General features: G+C 36.1%; 1 protein-coding gene across 1 annotated transcript in view; it reads right to left on the bottom strand.

The window, feature by feature from the left end:
* The window catches only part of LOC137394272 (pleckstrin homology-like domain family B member 1), a 46,206-nt gene that overhangs the window by 18,433 nt on the left and 13,546 nt on the right, over positions 1-14,227 (bottom strand). Inside the window, exons 5-8 of the mRNA XM_068081017.1 lie at positions 13,789-13,923; positions 12,462-13,150; positions 5,542-5,803; positions 2,509-3,077 (exon numbers count right to left, since the gene is read on the bottom strand). Coding sequence (XP_067937118.1) covers positions 2,509-3,077; positions 5,542-5,803; positions 12,462-13,150; positions 13,789-13,923 — 1,655 coding nt within the window. The remainder of the gene's footprint in view (positions 1-2,508; positions 3,078-5,541; positions 5,804-12,461; positions 13,151-13,788; positions 13,924-14,227) is intronic.

The following is a 14,227-nucleotide window of genomic DNA, read 5'->3' as shown; positions in this document are numbered from 1 at the left end:
AACAGCAGCTGTGACAGTCGAAGACACCCAGTAGGCGCTAGCTAGTGCAATTATTAGTTTAACTCAAGGCGGAGCCAATGTTAAGGGAATGAGAACTGAACAACAGTCCAGGTGTTCTAACATTGAGCAGGTTCAAGTATTTGAAAAACATTCTACCAAAGGATGCATTACAAATACATTGATTACAATTTTTTGATACACATTCATAGCGGCATACGCAGCCTTTTATGAAGTTTGCACAAATTTTCTTTGTCGCTTATATTAAATTTTAAAGTAAAGTTTTTTTATTTAGTCAGTAGATTTTGCAAAAATCTTATTGTAAACAGATAGCAAAGAGGTAACCCGCAGCAAATACTTCTGACTGGTATAATGATATAGTAAAAGTAATCTGCTTTAGGAATTTCAACTCCAAACTATTTCAGGAGAAGTTCAACCAAAATTGATTCTATTAGAAAATATGCAGAGCAACTGGCAAAAGATGAAACATGACCAAACGAAATCTCTAAAAATTAAAGCACTAGTAGTATTTTCATATTACGGAGTTTTTATTGCATTTTAGTTTCTATGCTAAACTTTAGCAAGGAATTATAAGAATCAGGCTTTATTATGAAATACATTAATAAATTAATGCCTACAGACATAACTATTTACATTTATAGAAGTTTAATAGCTAAAGCAGCCTTAGCAATGCTGAGCGGAGATCAGCTTTCAGCCATAAAGAGTGTTAACGGAGCCATCGAGTGCCACTCTTTCAGGGACTTTAATAACATGATAATTGCGTAGCAATGGCTCATCCATGGTGACGACTTTAAATAATAACAAATAGTAAGACAATGAAGCCATCTTGCGAGAATAACGGTGATAAATGTCATAACATATGTTCAGATACGTTTTGCATATTCAAGTCCAATTAATATAATTGATGAAAAAACACGATTTCATCAGCAAATGACCAGCCATGTTATAAAATTGACAATTTGAACCTGCCACTGCACCTAATAGCCACAATAAAATTAGTGCCAACTTGTTGAAAAAAATACGCACTAAGACAATATTAGCAACATATTTTTCCATCTTCATCACACTTTGCATTAAAATGAACAGAAATGATTAATTTTGGCTAGATGCATACGTGACCCGATTCTAGACTCCTGAGCGCTGAGTTGAATAATGATAAAATTTTTGATCTCTGGAGAATAGACTTTGTGTTTGTATAATCTATGTTTGGAAAATCACAACAGAACACTCATTTAATAAAAATTGTGAGTTATCTGCTCTCTCATGTGTAACTATATATTTGCATAATTTATACATTTCCTAAGCCTATACTTTTTAAAACTAATCACTGCTGTTCTAATAGCACACAAACCTAAATTCTATAAAAAGTGAATCAAATACATGCCTGACAGACTAGTGGGCAAGATGGCCAGTTTAAAAAAAAAAGCCATTAAAAGAAGGAGACAAGACTGCCACTTCACATAAAACAAAAAACTTCAGTTTCCCTCCATGAAATCTAAGCCAGCCCCAAAGTTTGCCTTAGATGATGAATAGTTAAATCAATCTTGCAGATTGTATGGAAACCTGCAAGTACACTATAGTAATAATATAGCCACTCATGAAGTCTACAGAGTGTATTAAATTAAAACTCATGAACTTAACTGACATTTACAACTATTTATCACAGAGAAATCCCTTCGACAAGAGAGGTCTGTAATTATAGCCAAAAACACTATTCCAAAGGCATGTGATGGCTACGAGGTCTTGGAGAATAGTGATTGAATGTACGTGTTTGTTTGTGTGTTTTATTCACATCCAATATTATCCTCTGAAAACAAGAAAACAGTAGAGATGAAGAGAGCCCATTACACAATAGCATGGCTAGTCAAGGAGCGAGCCTGTATAAAGAGTTAGCAGCTTAAGGCGGCACGGACACCATGTCAGCGAGTTTAGCAGATACCCTTTGAGAGGTACTTGAAATATTTACGTGAGTTTTTAAAATTGGGGTGGTCGTCATGAGCACAATAAAACTTGGCAACCAATGCGACGAAATTTACAGTAAAAAAGTTGTAGAATATCGATGCAATACAAAGCCAGAATAATATTTATTTTTTAGTTAAATAAGTTAAGTTTTAGAGTAAACCTATCGAACTTGAAGTTTGGGTGATTGTCGGCGTATACAGAAAAGCTATAACTCTCTTGACAGCTTAACACATTTGAATCACAAAAAATAATTTTGAAAGGTAGGTGTGATTTCTCAAATTAAATTATTGATAAAATATGTTCATGACATACCTATGCACTGAATTATTACTGGTACAATACGATTGATAACACAACCGGAGGCTAAATATGTTTGACATTATTTACAAAAGTATATCTGTGTAAACACTTTGAAAAACTCAAGTTTAAAACTTTTTATTACTCCTTCGACATAAAACCTAGCTAAAAAATAGGGTTTTTTCTGATGTTTAAAAACAAATATTTACGTGAGATAAAGAGTTGTCTTACCTTCATATGACTAATCATGGAGGCAGACAAATCCTGAACTGCAGTCTTATAGCTCCCTGTGCTGCTCACAATAGTTAGCTCTGATGAGCAGCTGCTATCTACACTACGATGATGTTGTCTCTCTGCGCTAAAAGATTCGCTAGAAGATTGTTCACCGCCAGATTTTTTGCCAGCATTATGTGAAGGAATCGGAGGTGGTATGGTCATAACATCTGCAGGCGCGTCGTATATCCTAGAATCATCCGCATACCCAGAGGCATTCGCACTCGAGCTCAAAACCATACCATGAGGAGGTACAGCAGGCTTTGAATTAGCGAGAAGTTCATAGTCAGCTGGACAGTCATACAAATGTGCGTCGTCTTGGTAAAACCTTCCATCTGGTGGAGGATTGTAAGTTGGGTTGGCAGCGGCTATACATTTACTGCTATTGTTATTATAGTTCATCCCATCGCTGCTACTACGAGATGGTGAAGTGGGTGACTGAATAAGTGATCCATTTGTCTTGATATTGCGTCTGTCACCGTAGGATGATGACATGGCTGATTGTATAACGCTATCACCTAATACATCTACAAGTAGTAACAAGAGAGTTTACAAAACCTGACAAAGGGCGGAGGAACTGGACAGCTCCTCGATGAGGCGACGAACAGCTGGCTAGAGACGGTGTCCCAATAAAAACACTCAACAAAAGGCAATGGGCAAACCACTGTTGAAACCTGCCAAGAACAGTCATGGTTATAAGAAGTGGAGAGAACCATGATTGCTTACGTCCTCACAGGACATGGTAATTAAAGGCTGGTTCACACTATATCGCCGTATCTCGGCGCTGATTCCACAATACTTCGGTGATCGTCTGTAATAACAATGTTCACACTGTCACAAACCCATCCCCGTTTGCATCAGCAAATACTCTGCGATGTAGTGTTCTCATTTCTCTTTTTTAGATTTTCGCGAATAAACATTTTTGTTTTCGAGTGCTGGAATCAAAAACTAGTCCCGCAGCGACTATTATAAACTGTTATGAATAAACCACACTATCGGCGACCGCGAATTACCATCGCTAAATAGATTCACATTTGAAAGGTGGTCGTCGATGCTCGGCGAAATATTAGGAAAGTTTGACAGCTGCAAATTTTCCTGACGTGTACGCAATGCTTTGTCGATGCCATCAGTTCATGGTTAACATAATCGACGATGAACGCCGAAAGGAAAACGCTGACTAAAGGCGATATAGTGTGAACCAGCTTATACAGAGTTTATACACACTGAATAGAATTTCAGTGGACTGCAGAAACTGCAGATATTTACATTTACAGTCTAAGTGAGTCATTGTAAAGGATACACGAATTATGAGAAGTGAACCAAAACCATACAGCCAATTCATCTGACAGAAGTTACATCACAAAAAAACAAAGACTTCATTGATGAGGTATAATACACGACTCTCTTGAACTCAGTGTTGACTCCTCCCAGTCGTTCCAATCATTTAGATAGATCAAGTTTCCAAACCATGACTCGTAACAGTTTGTGGTGCGTCATAAATACGGGAGTTCTAAATAATGCTTTATTCAATTTACATTTTCAAAGCAAATTTTACATGTTTATAAAAATGAAATGCCACCCAAGTACAAACGCATAGGTTTGAATTAATCAATTAACATTGGCTTAAATCCAAATCGATTTTACTTGCATCTAGGCAATTGTAATATACCATTATTTACATTTACTTAAAACAACCACAAATTACATATATTAAATGATAACAGACTTTAATCATATGTATACGCATGCTTGCGACCAACGTCAATTAGAGGAGGTGTGACATGACAATTTTAACAATGCTATACTGTAGCAACTTTTTCACGCTGGGAAGTATGCCAAAACTAATTTCAGATCTGCAGTCCATTGTACTCTCTCTCTATGTGATGAGATTTAGAAATACAAAGGACTCAACATTTGAATTGCTAACCGCGCATATGGAAACAACGTAATATTTAAAATACTTGTATGGGTTTGATGAAAACAAAACAAATTCAAGTAATATTTAACTTTGCTGACATCCGAGATATATATATATATATACTATTCTATTTATATTTGGTAATGCTTATATGATAAATCACGTAGAATAACAAACCATCCATAATTACATTCATGATAAAATTGTTTTTTGCTACATATATTAAGCTATTTTTAAACAAAATTGTTCAAAAGCTGTGGCCAACACTAAACAATGGGTTGTGATTAATTTCTTTGGTTAGAGGTGTAGATGGTCACCTACATAAACTATACCAACAAGAGTTAGCATTTGTCATTGACCCATATTATTCCTCATGCGTAAGTGTGTTGAACAATTATAAATCGTTCTATGAGAAAAATACTTTTTATTAAACTAAAGGTTTCGACCCTGTAGCCATTGTTTTTAAAATGCATTAACTTTACAGTAATCATATCTCCTCAATCATAATACACAACCGAAATTCAAATTCAAATTCAAGAAAAGGTGTTTTGAACAGGCAAGTAAAAGTACCATGTATAGAAATGCCTAAAGTAGCTAGCATAAGTAGTAAACAAGTAGATATGAGCTAACAAAAGTAGCAAGGTGAAGCAGCAAAATGGTGTCAACCAATTTTTGTTGTTGTTGCAAGTGAATTTTTCCGAATTGAGGATAAACTGTAAATTATCGCAATGATTGTTGACGCAACTGTAACCTATGAAAATGTGATGACATTTAACCGAAATTAAGAGGGCCTAACTTAATCCATTCTAAAATAATTGGCTGTATTCTACTCGCACACAGTTGCTAGGTCTTTAACCCTCCTAAAAACAAAATGGCATTAAAAGGCATTCAGAGTAAAAGGAATTTCAACAGCTGAACCACCTAAATAAAAGCAGTTTCTGTTAGCAGACAACTGTACTACCAGCTATACTTTTTATAATACAAGCCAAATTATATTTCACAGTAAATTTCCAAGTCGATGGTACTCCAACACATGCAGTCAACACAGCATATATTGTAACTAGTTGTATTACCAGGCATTTGTGAAGGCAGGGTCAGTGAATCTGTGGGATTGTTAAAGTTAGAGGAGTGAATATTTGTCAGGTCTAAATGCTGTGGGGGCGTTCCCTTTCTTGTTGGGTTTTCTGGCTTTGTTTGATTGGAGTTACTGCTGGCAGAGTTTATCTGTATCTCTGAATCAATCTGTTCCTCATACTGGGCACACATAGCAAGGATTTCTTCCAATCTTTCTTGCTCCTTCTTCTCCATTGCCTCTTCCAACTTTCTAGCTTCTTTCTACAAAATTAATAAGGGTTCGGCCGTCAGCTTTTGTACCTATAACAATACAGTCAGAGCAAAGCTGAAGGGAATGAGAGAGTGAACATGAGTAAATCGATTTGGAGTTATCCTTCCATAGTCGCAAAAAACAAACTAAATATTGTATTAAAAATGGGCAATTGGCACGCTATCAAGCACAAGTTGTCAAGTAGCAAAGATTAAAGATTTGCCATTTTACTTTTTTTGAAATTGAAAAGGGAATTTCTCAATGACTCTATGCGCGCCTTTGGTGGTTTAATGTTTGATCACTCTCTACATATCATATGAAACTTTATTCTATTAAAGCAATAAATGGCCGTTAAGTATAACATTTAACTTTTTTTAACTGCTGTGAATATGACCACCTTGGCACATAAGAAAGGATGTAAACAGGATTTGCACAAAGTACCCTTCTACTCTGCATTATATAAGACCACTAGTCTTATCGTCAGATGCTAACCTACATGTGAATAGCGCTGAGAGATGTAGCCTATTCGAAACATTTAAAAAGAATTCTAGTTCACAAAAACCTAGCTAGGACTAGTTGAGACTGCTCATTAAATTTTAACAATGACAATCTGATTCGAGCAGTAAACTGCTCCAGAGTCAACATGTGTAGTATGCATTTATGCATAAATACATACTACATGCATATTGATGCATCTATTGTGAACTGATGAATGCTGCTGTGAATTTATTAAATTTTTAACAATGTCATGAATATTTCCTTACAATTTTAAGTTTGGCCAGTTCAATGACATCCAAATAGTTTTGATGTTGAACAAATTAGAGATGTGCAAAAGTTTATGTTTGTTGACGGCCATTTTAAAAGGAATGTGATATTTTAATAAACTGCATCGTGCATGCATTGCGCGATGTTGTTTGGTTATTTATTCATTTGAGCATTTCTAAACAACTAGAAAAAACTTTAAAAAAGCCAAACATTGGATAAAAAAGCAACCTAAGTTTAAATAACTTGCTCTAGAGTGTGCCTCTAGAGACGTTAGAGCGCTAAGGATAGACAATTGGCGCTTTGCAAAAAGTCTGTTCCCGATAAACCAATAAATCAACTTTTTTATTTAGAAACTGACTTGTTGCTGAGAATTGAATGAGTTTGTATATATATATATATATAGTATTAAATCTCTAATACTATAGCATTCATTTTTGCAACAGAGACAATTTTTCTCTGACCATAACTGTTTCTCATTTGTTGAACTAATTCTTTTTCAATACCTTGATGGCAAAATTTTTTTAACTATGTTTTGATCTGCTGGTAATATTGTAAGTTTTATATTAAAATTTGTAGCCATGTTTAGCATCATTTTAAAAATTTTAATAGTAGTTGTTAGTTTATTAATAGATATAAAGTAACAACAGCTATTACTTTATAGAATATATAAAATATAACAGTTATTGTGAAATCTTTTACACAAATGTTGATGTTAAAACTACGTTAGCTGAAAGAGTATATAAAAGAAAAATGACGCATGAGAAGTGAAACCATACGTGTTGGAGCCTTCTCTGATTGATTAGTATAGCACAGGTAGTTAAAAAATATATCACTTATTAAATTTTTGATCATCTGATAAGGAGATAAGGTGATTACTGTAAGTTTTAACAAAATCTGGCCGTTGATTGGCTAGTGTACACACAACCTTGCCTAGCCATATTAGAAATAGTTACAACTTACTAGTCGAATATACCGGACCAAACTATAAAGACTGAAGGCTGTGTTTCTAAGACTGAAATGAAACTAGAGAAATAACTAGTACCGACCAGCAGCAGTCACTAGTGAAGATCTGCTGATACCAATGAAATATCCTACTGACCAAGGACAGACGACAAACTGCCATCATCTCATCAACATTACAGTGAATAAATAATCATTTGTCAGATTCCATCAGTGGTGAATATACTGAGTGCCAAGGCATTCAGAGAGAGCAGCTAATTGCCATTAATATGAGTTACTTTCTAACTAGAGCAGCGCAGTCATTATAATTATCTGCAAAGCTCTCAAATATAGACAGCAAATGTGCATCTGCAACAAATCAACAAAGCAATAATCCAACAAGATAAAGCGCCTGCTATAAGACAAAATGCTATCGCAGACAGGGAGTATACCTCCAATTTAAACAGACTAAAGGCAAATTATCTGCAAAAGCAGACTGCATTCAATAGCCAAGAGTGGGGCAGCAGAAGTCAGACAGCATCAAGTGTTTACACTAAGCAGTAGAAGTGATATCTGTTTGCTAAGTATGGTTATAAGCCGACATATGAATGCAGCTATAAAATTGGTTAATACAAGGCATAGCCTATATGACTAATTAACCTACAATAGAATTAATTACCGCAACGGAATTTTTTTATCTCACAAAATGATCAATTCTATCAATGGATGCTAAATACAACAGTCTTGCTCAAGTGTATAACCCTTATTGTAAACCATTGAAACCTCTGGTTATTTAGTTTAGTTATTGACTCTACTTTCAATATCAATTACGTCTCTCGGCAGTTGTGTCAATGCTTCCAGCTGACTGTCTGATTCATTCATTAACCAATTGATAACAGGAATGCCCGAATATCAAAGATGACTGCATGATCATCAATCATTGTCAAAACTGTTAACACGTGGCAGCTAGCTTTAAAAAGATGTAGAGCTGTAAGTAGGCTTAGTGATTTGTGCTTCATAATCATTGTTAATTACACAAAAGTTAGACAGTTTTTAAAGCTTGACAGTTATTTGGACATTTGAAAATCAGTAAAACATTTTTATGTAAAATAGAATATTAGGTTTATAATACAGAACGTAACTCCCATGTTTGTAACATTATTCCAAGCAAACTGACTAGTTAGCAAATAAGAACCTAATCCAACTAGAGTAAATTATTTTGGTCTTCAAACCATAATTTTATTTACAATCTAATAGACTTTCTGTACCTGATCATCAAGTCTGTACTACATCCTAGGCTTATACCGTATGTTATGCAGCTAAATAAGAGCACTAAATATCTGCAATAATAAAAAAATAATTGTTTAGTTGTCTGCCCTTTACACAAATCTGATGAACAAAGACCCTGTGAAGCCCTTATCATATGCCACAATGAGAGCGTAGGTGTCATTGTATTGATATCATAAGGTCAACATGCCAAAGCATTTGTGACAGGAGCGAATCTGTAAAATCAGTGACCGAGATGTGAGGTGTCACCTAGGTTGTTAAGCCATGGCTTGTATATGCAGGCTGTGGAATAGTTTGCACAAGTATGAAGGAGTAAATTAGAGATGCCCTGGTCCTAGTATTGATATCGGTATCAACACTAATATGGTAGTTTAGTACATGTATATGGTTTGGTTCTAAATTACCTTTTTAAAACTGAATTTGAAACTTCGAATACTTTTCACAAATCTATGTTTGAGAATAGTGAAAGCATCTTAGCCTACCGCATTAACTAATGTAATCAACAGAAAACGTTATTCCAGAGAGATAAATATCTAATGAATTCTGATGCTAGTAATTAATTTTATTCATATTTGACGAGCAATTTTATTGCTTCAGCCATAATGTGAATAATACGCATTGCAGCAACCTTGAACTAAGAATGAGTGTAATGCCTTTATTTATTAGCCTTAGATTAAATAAAATATACACAGCTTCTTTTTATAGACTGGCAAATAGATGTATATTTTGTATCTATTTTTTTAATAAAAAACAATCACGTAACAGAATAGACCCGGATTAGAACCTGGATTAGGTTAGCTTTTAGTTAGGATCGGTAGATCAGATCAGTATCTAAATCGGCTGTTGTATTTTGTATTGGGGCATCTCTAGAATATGCTGCATCTTTGTAATGAAGGTAAAGTTATATTCTGAAGCGACCAGTAACAAGAGGAATTACTGCAGCCATGTTAAAGGTATTGATGGCTGACCATAGAGGTGAAGAAATAGTGATAAATGATATTGCTGCCGCAATATAGTTTTAAGTTCAATCTATTCAAAATGAAACTCAAGAGCTGTGTAGCATAGTGTAACTATAAGCATAGGAATAGTTTCATTTTTGGAGTTTTTTCCAACTGAGTTTTTCTGCTATATAATGCTGCGCAAAAATATTTTTTTTTGAAGTGTTTCTTTGCTGATATTTGCTATAAAAGCGGTGGCTTGTTATATTACCAAGTATTACACAACACTCTTGATATCCTAATGGCTTACAAGACAAATACTGCAACATTAGGCAATGTTTCTTTAATCTAACACTAATTATTAAGAGGTAATTTTGTCAGTATTTGGATAGCATGTGATTATATAGGGCAGAGTGGATCTGAACCTAAGTACCTATGGCAGGGGTTGTGTTACTAGCTAAATTTTAGAAATAAACTTCAACCTGAAGTCACTGACTGTATGGGTCTGTAGTAACAAAGAGATATAGTTTAACAGAAGAATAACCGCCGAAGCCGTATCTAGGAAACACAAGTTCTAGTTTAATAATACCACCGCACTATCAGCAATCATTTAATTTCCAATTGGAGCAAAGAGGTGACAAGCTACCACACAGGCTTTATTACAAAGCCAACTGAAGGCAATAAGCCAGATGAAGGCAGTTTTGAAAACTCAAGTTTAGATAAGTCAGCCTAGCCCAAGTCAGCAATTCTACTGAAGTATCAAGTGGGGAACCATTCCCGTTGCCAAGCCTCACAGCTAGTACCCACTGCGGTGCCTGGAGTCATGTCTTGACATTTGACCTTCAAGAGAGTCTGATATGCTAAAGAAGCTTGCCATAACAGGATGACTGGTCTATCACACCCTATAACTGTCTAGTGTTTCAGTGGAACAATCACCTGCCCCATTAGTCACATCGCCAACAATCTTTGCTCAAGATAGAAATTGCAGTCTGACCTAAGGCTTTTGGCGGATGCCTAATAGAAAAAAAGTAAAATATCTTTAAAGCGTAGATAAAAGCAAGTCACATTTTTAACAGGTCACACACCATCCTTTTTTATTTGTTTTCATAAGGGCAAACGTGAATCATTGCTGATTTCTCATGGTATAAATTGTTATTTCCAAGCAGCCGGTGAGTGAAGAGTAACAGAAGAACACACACAGTTTTAAGAATGATTATAGCTGTAAGTAAGCGTCTGTAAAATTTGAAGCAAATTCAATTAGTAATCATAAGCTACATATCTATCAGTGTTTCCTTCCCAGCCTGTTTGCTTTGCGCATTAAAAGATAAAAACTTGCGAACTATCAAGAAACAAGTGACTATTTTAACAAAGAATAATTATATCAGCTGGTCAATATGATCCAACTTTTAGAACTAGCTTTAAGTTATGCTAGATAGATTATGTACAAGATAGTCAAATAAGACCTAACCCTGCAGATGCTGTAGATATTGTTTGATAATGTTACTAAGTAACAAAAAACTATCCAAGATCTATGAGACGAGCTAATGACTTCACTACCAGACACAAACGCAGCGAAAGTGAGTGACTTTCTAGCCAATGAGACCCGAGAACATTTTGGTGTGAAGACAAAGCCAGTTATCTCGTGGAACTTTTAAACAGTCAAACCGTCTGAAAGGTGTTTTCACAACAAGAGATCACGCTAGGGATGAATAATCACAAAGGAATAAATGATAGAGCATCGAAATCCTTAGCTCTACAAGTCTACAGACTTCTGGAATTTTAAACCAAAACAACTGATGATGATATTATGAAATAAAACATGACTACGAGCACCGCTAAGAAAAGATCGTTTCAGACTTTTTGGTAACGTCAGTACGAGTCTCTGCAATGAATGCTATTTATTAATCGACTTGCTTCAGAGCTACTGTAGTTTGTACCCTATGAGCAAAGCCATGTAAATAAAGCTAGCATGATGAACTTTCTTTTGAACAAAAACTATAAAAGCATATGAGTATACAATAGGAGAGGTAAGTAGATCATTTAGATTACAGCAGCCATCTTTACTAACCTTGTTGGTCCAGCGAGCCTCAGTTAATGATGCTCCTGATAGTATTAAAGCCAAGTGCTAAAGCGCATTCCACTGATATTGAAGATAGGTACTCTAATCATACGCATCAGGTGATCATAATGTGAAAGCAATAATGTCTGTTTTATATTAATTTACTTGCATGCATACAGAGTTTGTCCCCCTCCCCCTCTCTCCTGTTGTATATATTTAAACATAGGCTAATCTTTGACTAAGGTGAATCTTCTAAGCAAACATTGACCCTGTTATACAAGAATAAAAGCAACAACTTATACGAACAGCTTGAATTTCAACAAGCAAATTGGCATATGATTGGTTTATAATGTCCGCTAAAAGACAGAATCATGCCCCTTGAGGTAAAATCCTTAAAGGTGACACACCTATAAATATCTCTCAACTTCGCCAAGGCTGCAGGCACAAAACCTCATTACCTCTTGTGTATAAGGAAGTGAGATTTGGCTTAAAAGAGGCCAATATTTGAGATAGTAAAAATAAATTGAATTGCAAGATATATTATGAAAACCATGTGAACCTCCATATTAGTAAGCAATGACTGGACGTTAGAGAATACAAGCATTTGATCAATAAACTGTGCCTGTATATTAAGCAGCTATAACAGATGTTCAAGGCTTGGTTAAATATAAACATTCTTACCATCCGCTCGTGCCTCAGGGTGTAGCTGTTAGTCATCTCTTCGCTGAATACCTCCGTCTGATCAAGTGTATCGTCAACTGGAGTGTTGCAGCTGAGCGGAGACGACAAGTCATCGTCTAGTCTCACTGTACCAGTCGAGCTTGTGCTGCCCCATATCGACGTCTCTGTTGATATCATCGACAGTGTTTTAAACTCATTCCTTCCTCCTGTCGGTGGTCCAGTGGCAGGCGATATAATTGCCTTACTATTGCTTTCCATCTTAGGTTTACTTTTTGTCCCAGCTGGTTTCGGCTTGACTTCAGGTTTTGGTGGCCTCAATGGAGCATCTCCGTTAGCCTTGACCAATCCTGCGGCCGACGGTTGAGAGGAAAGTCGCTGGAGTGAGTCAGAGTCAAACTGAGTCTCATCAGCTGATAAGCGAGTGATATTCGTGTCCCGTGTAAATAGTTTCTCCCCGACATAATTTAGATAGGAGAACTTGTTGGGATTAGGTGTCATCGGAGGCGGTGACATGCTTTGCTCTGGTTGCGTCGCTGCGAGTGTCTCAAATCGCTCCAATTTATTCCTAAAACTCTGTTCAGCTAGATCATCACGGAACTTCTTCGGCGACTGATTACCTTTATTAGCGTCTTCGGCGGTCGAAATCCCATGAACTTTAAGCTCCTCTAAATGACCTTTATAATGTTGAGCTGCAAGTTAAGACTGTACAATATAATCAGATGCAGGCACGTTGCTTTACTTAACTGCCCCCTTTGACTGGTCAGCGAGTATCGATAGTACAGGTAATAATATTAATTTAGATAGAACAAAGTGTGTACTAGCGCATTAACAATATGCAGACCTACCATAAAGGAACCAATCAAATGAGTTAAACATACACAAGCGACTAGACTAGTAGGTGATTCATGCCGTTGTGGTAGGAGAGACTCAAGCCTCTGACCATAGGCAAGCAGCAATGATATGTTATAATAGCACTCAAAGTTCCTGTTGAGATCCTTGAACAGCTGGCATAGTCCAAAATTCTCAGCAGGCAAAGGCAATACGCTGTTTTACAATGCTTGGGCGGTGCGCATGCCACCCTTACAAGCAGCAAAAATATACTGAAGTATTCCCAATTAAGGATAGTATGAATTGAATGTGAGATGCAATGACAAGTGCATAACATATGTGACATATATCACAGAAGACCTCGTTATTGACTTGATACAAATGATAATGGAGAACTTGACAAGAATTTTTAAAGCAAATTTTTTGCATTTGAGTGCATTAAGGAACCATCAGAAAACTGAACTGACAAAACCAAGATAGAAAGACGAGAACAACTCACTGATTGGTTGGCTGTGTTCTGACCCAACAGCCATAGAGCTAGTCTGCTCATGCGTGGCGTATCCTTTTAATTTCATGGCCTGTTCGGGATGGTTGAAGCGGAAGTAGTTGGTGCGGCCCAAGCACAGCATACAGCCTAAGAGACGAAGACAGTATGAAAGTATCGATTCAGTCGTGCCTGTCAATAATCCTTAAAAGCAATTGATGAATTCTTGTCATGCATGTGTACAGTTTGAAACCGGGAGAGCGTAATCTACGCCTCCTCTATTGTGAGAATCGGTAACCAACTATTGATAAAAATAACTGAAGTAAATCATCTTTAATTGAGAGATGAGACACTCACACAAGACAAATTTCGTAACGGCTATTTCCTTATGACACCTAATGAAAGGTGTCATTTTGCAATTCGTGAATGAAAACCTTTATCAAACACAAGCCTT

The sequence above is a fragment of the Watersipora subatra genome, chromosome 1 (genome assembly GCF_963576615.1).
Source record: "Watersipora subatra chromosome 1, tzWatSuba1.1, whole genome shotgun sequence".
Lineage (NCBI taxonomy): Eukaryota > Metazoa > Bryozoa > Gymnolaemata > Cheilostomatida > Watersiporidae > Watersipora > Watersipora subatra.
The sequence above is the reverse complement of the archived record's forward strand: the minus strand, read 5'-3'. Positions and strand labels throughout refer to the sequence as shown.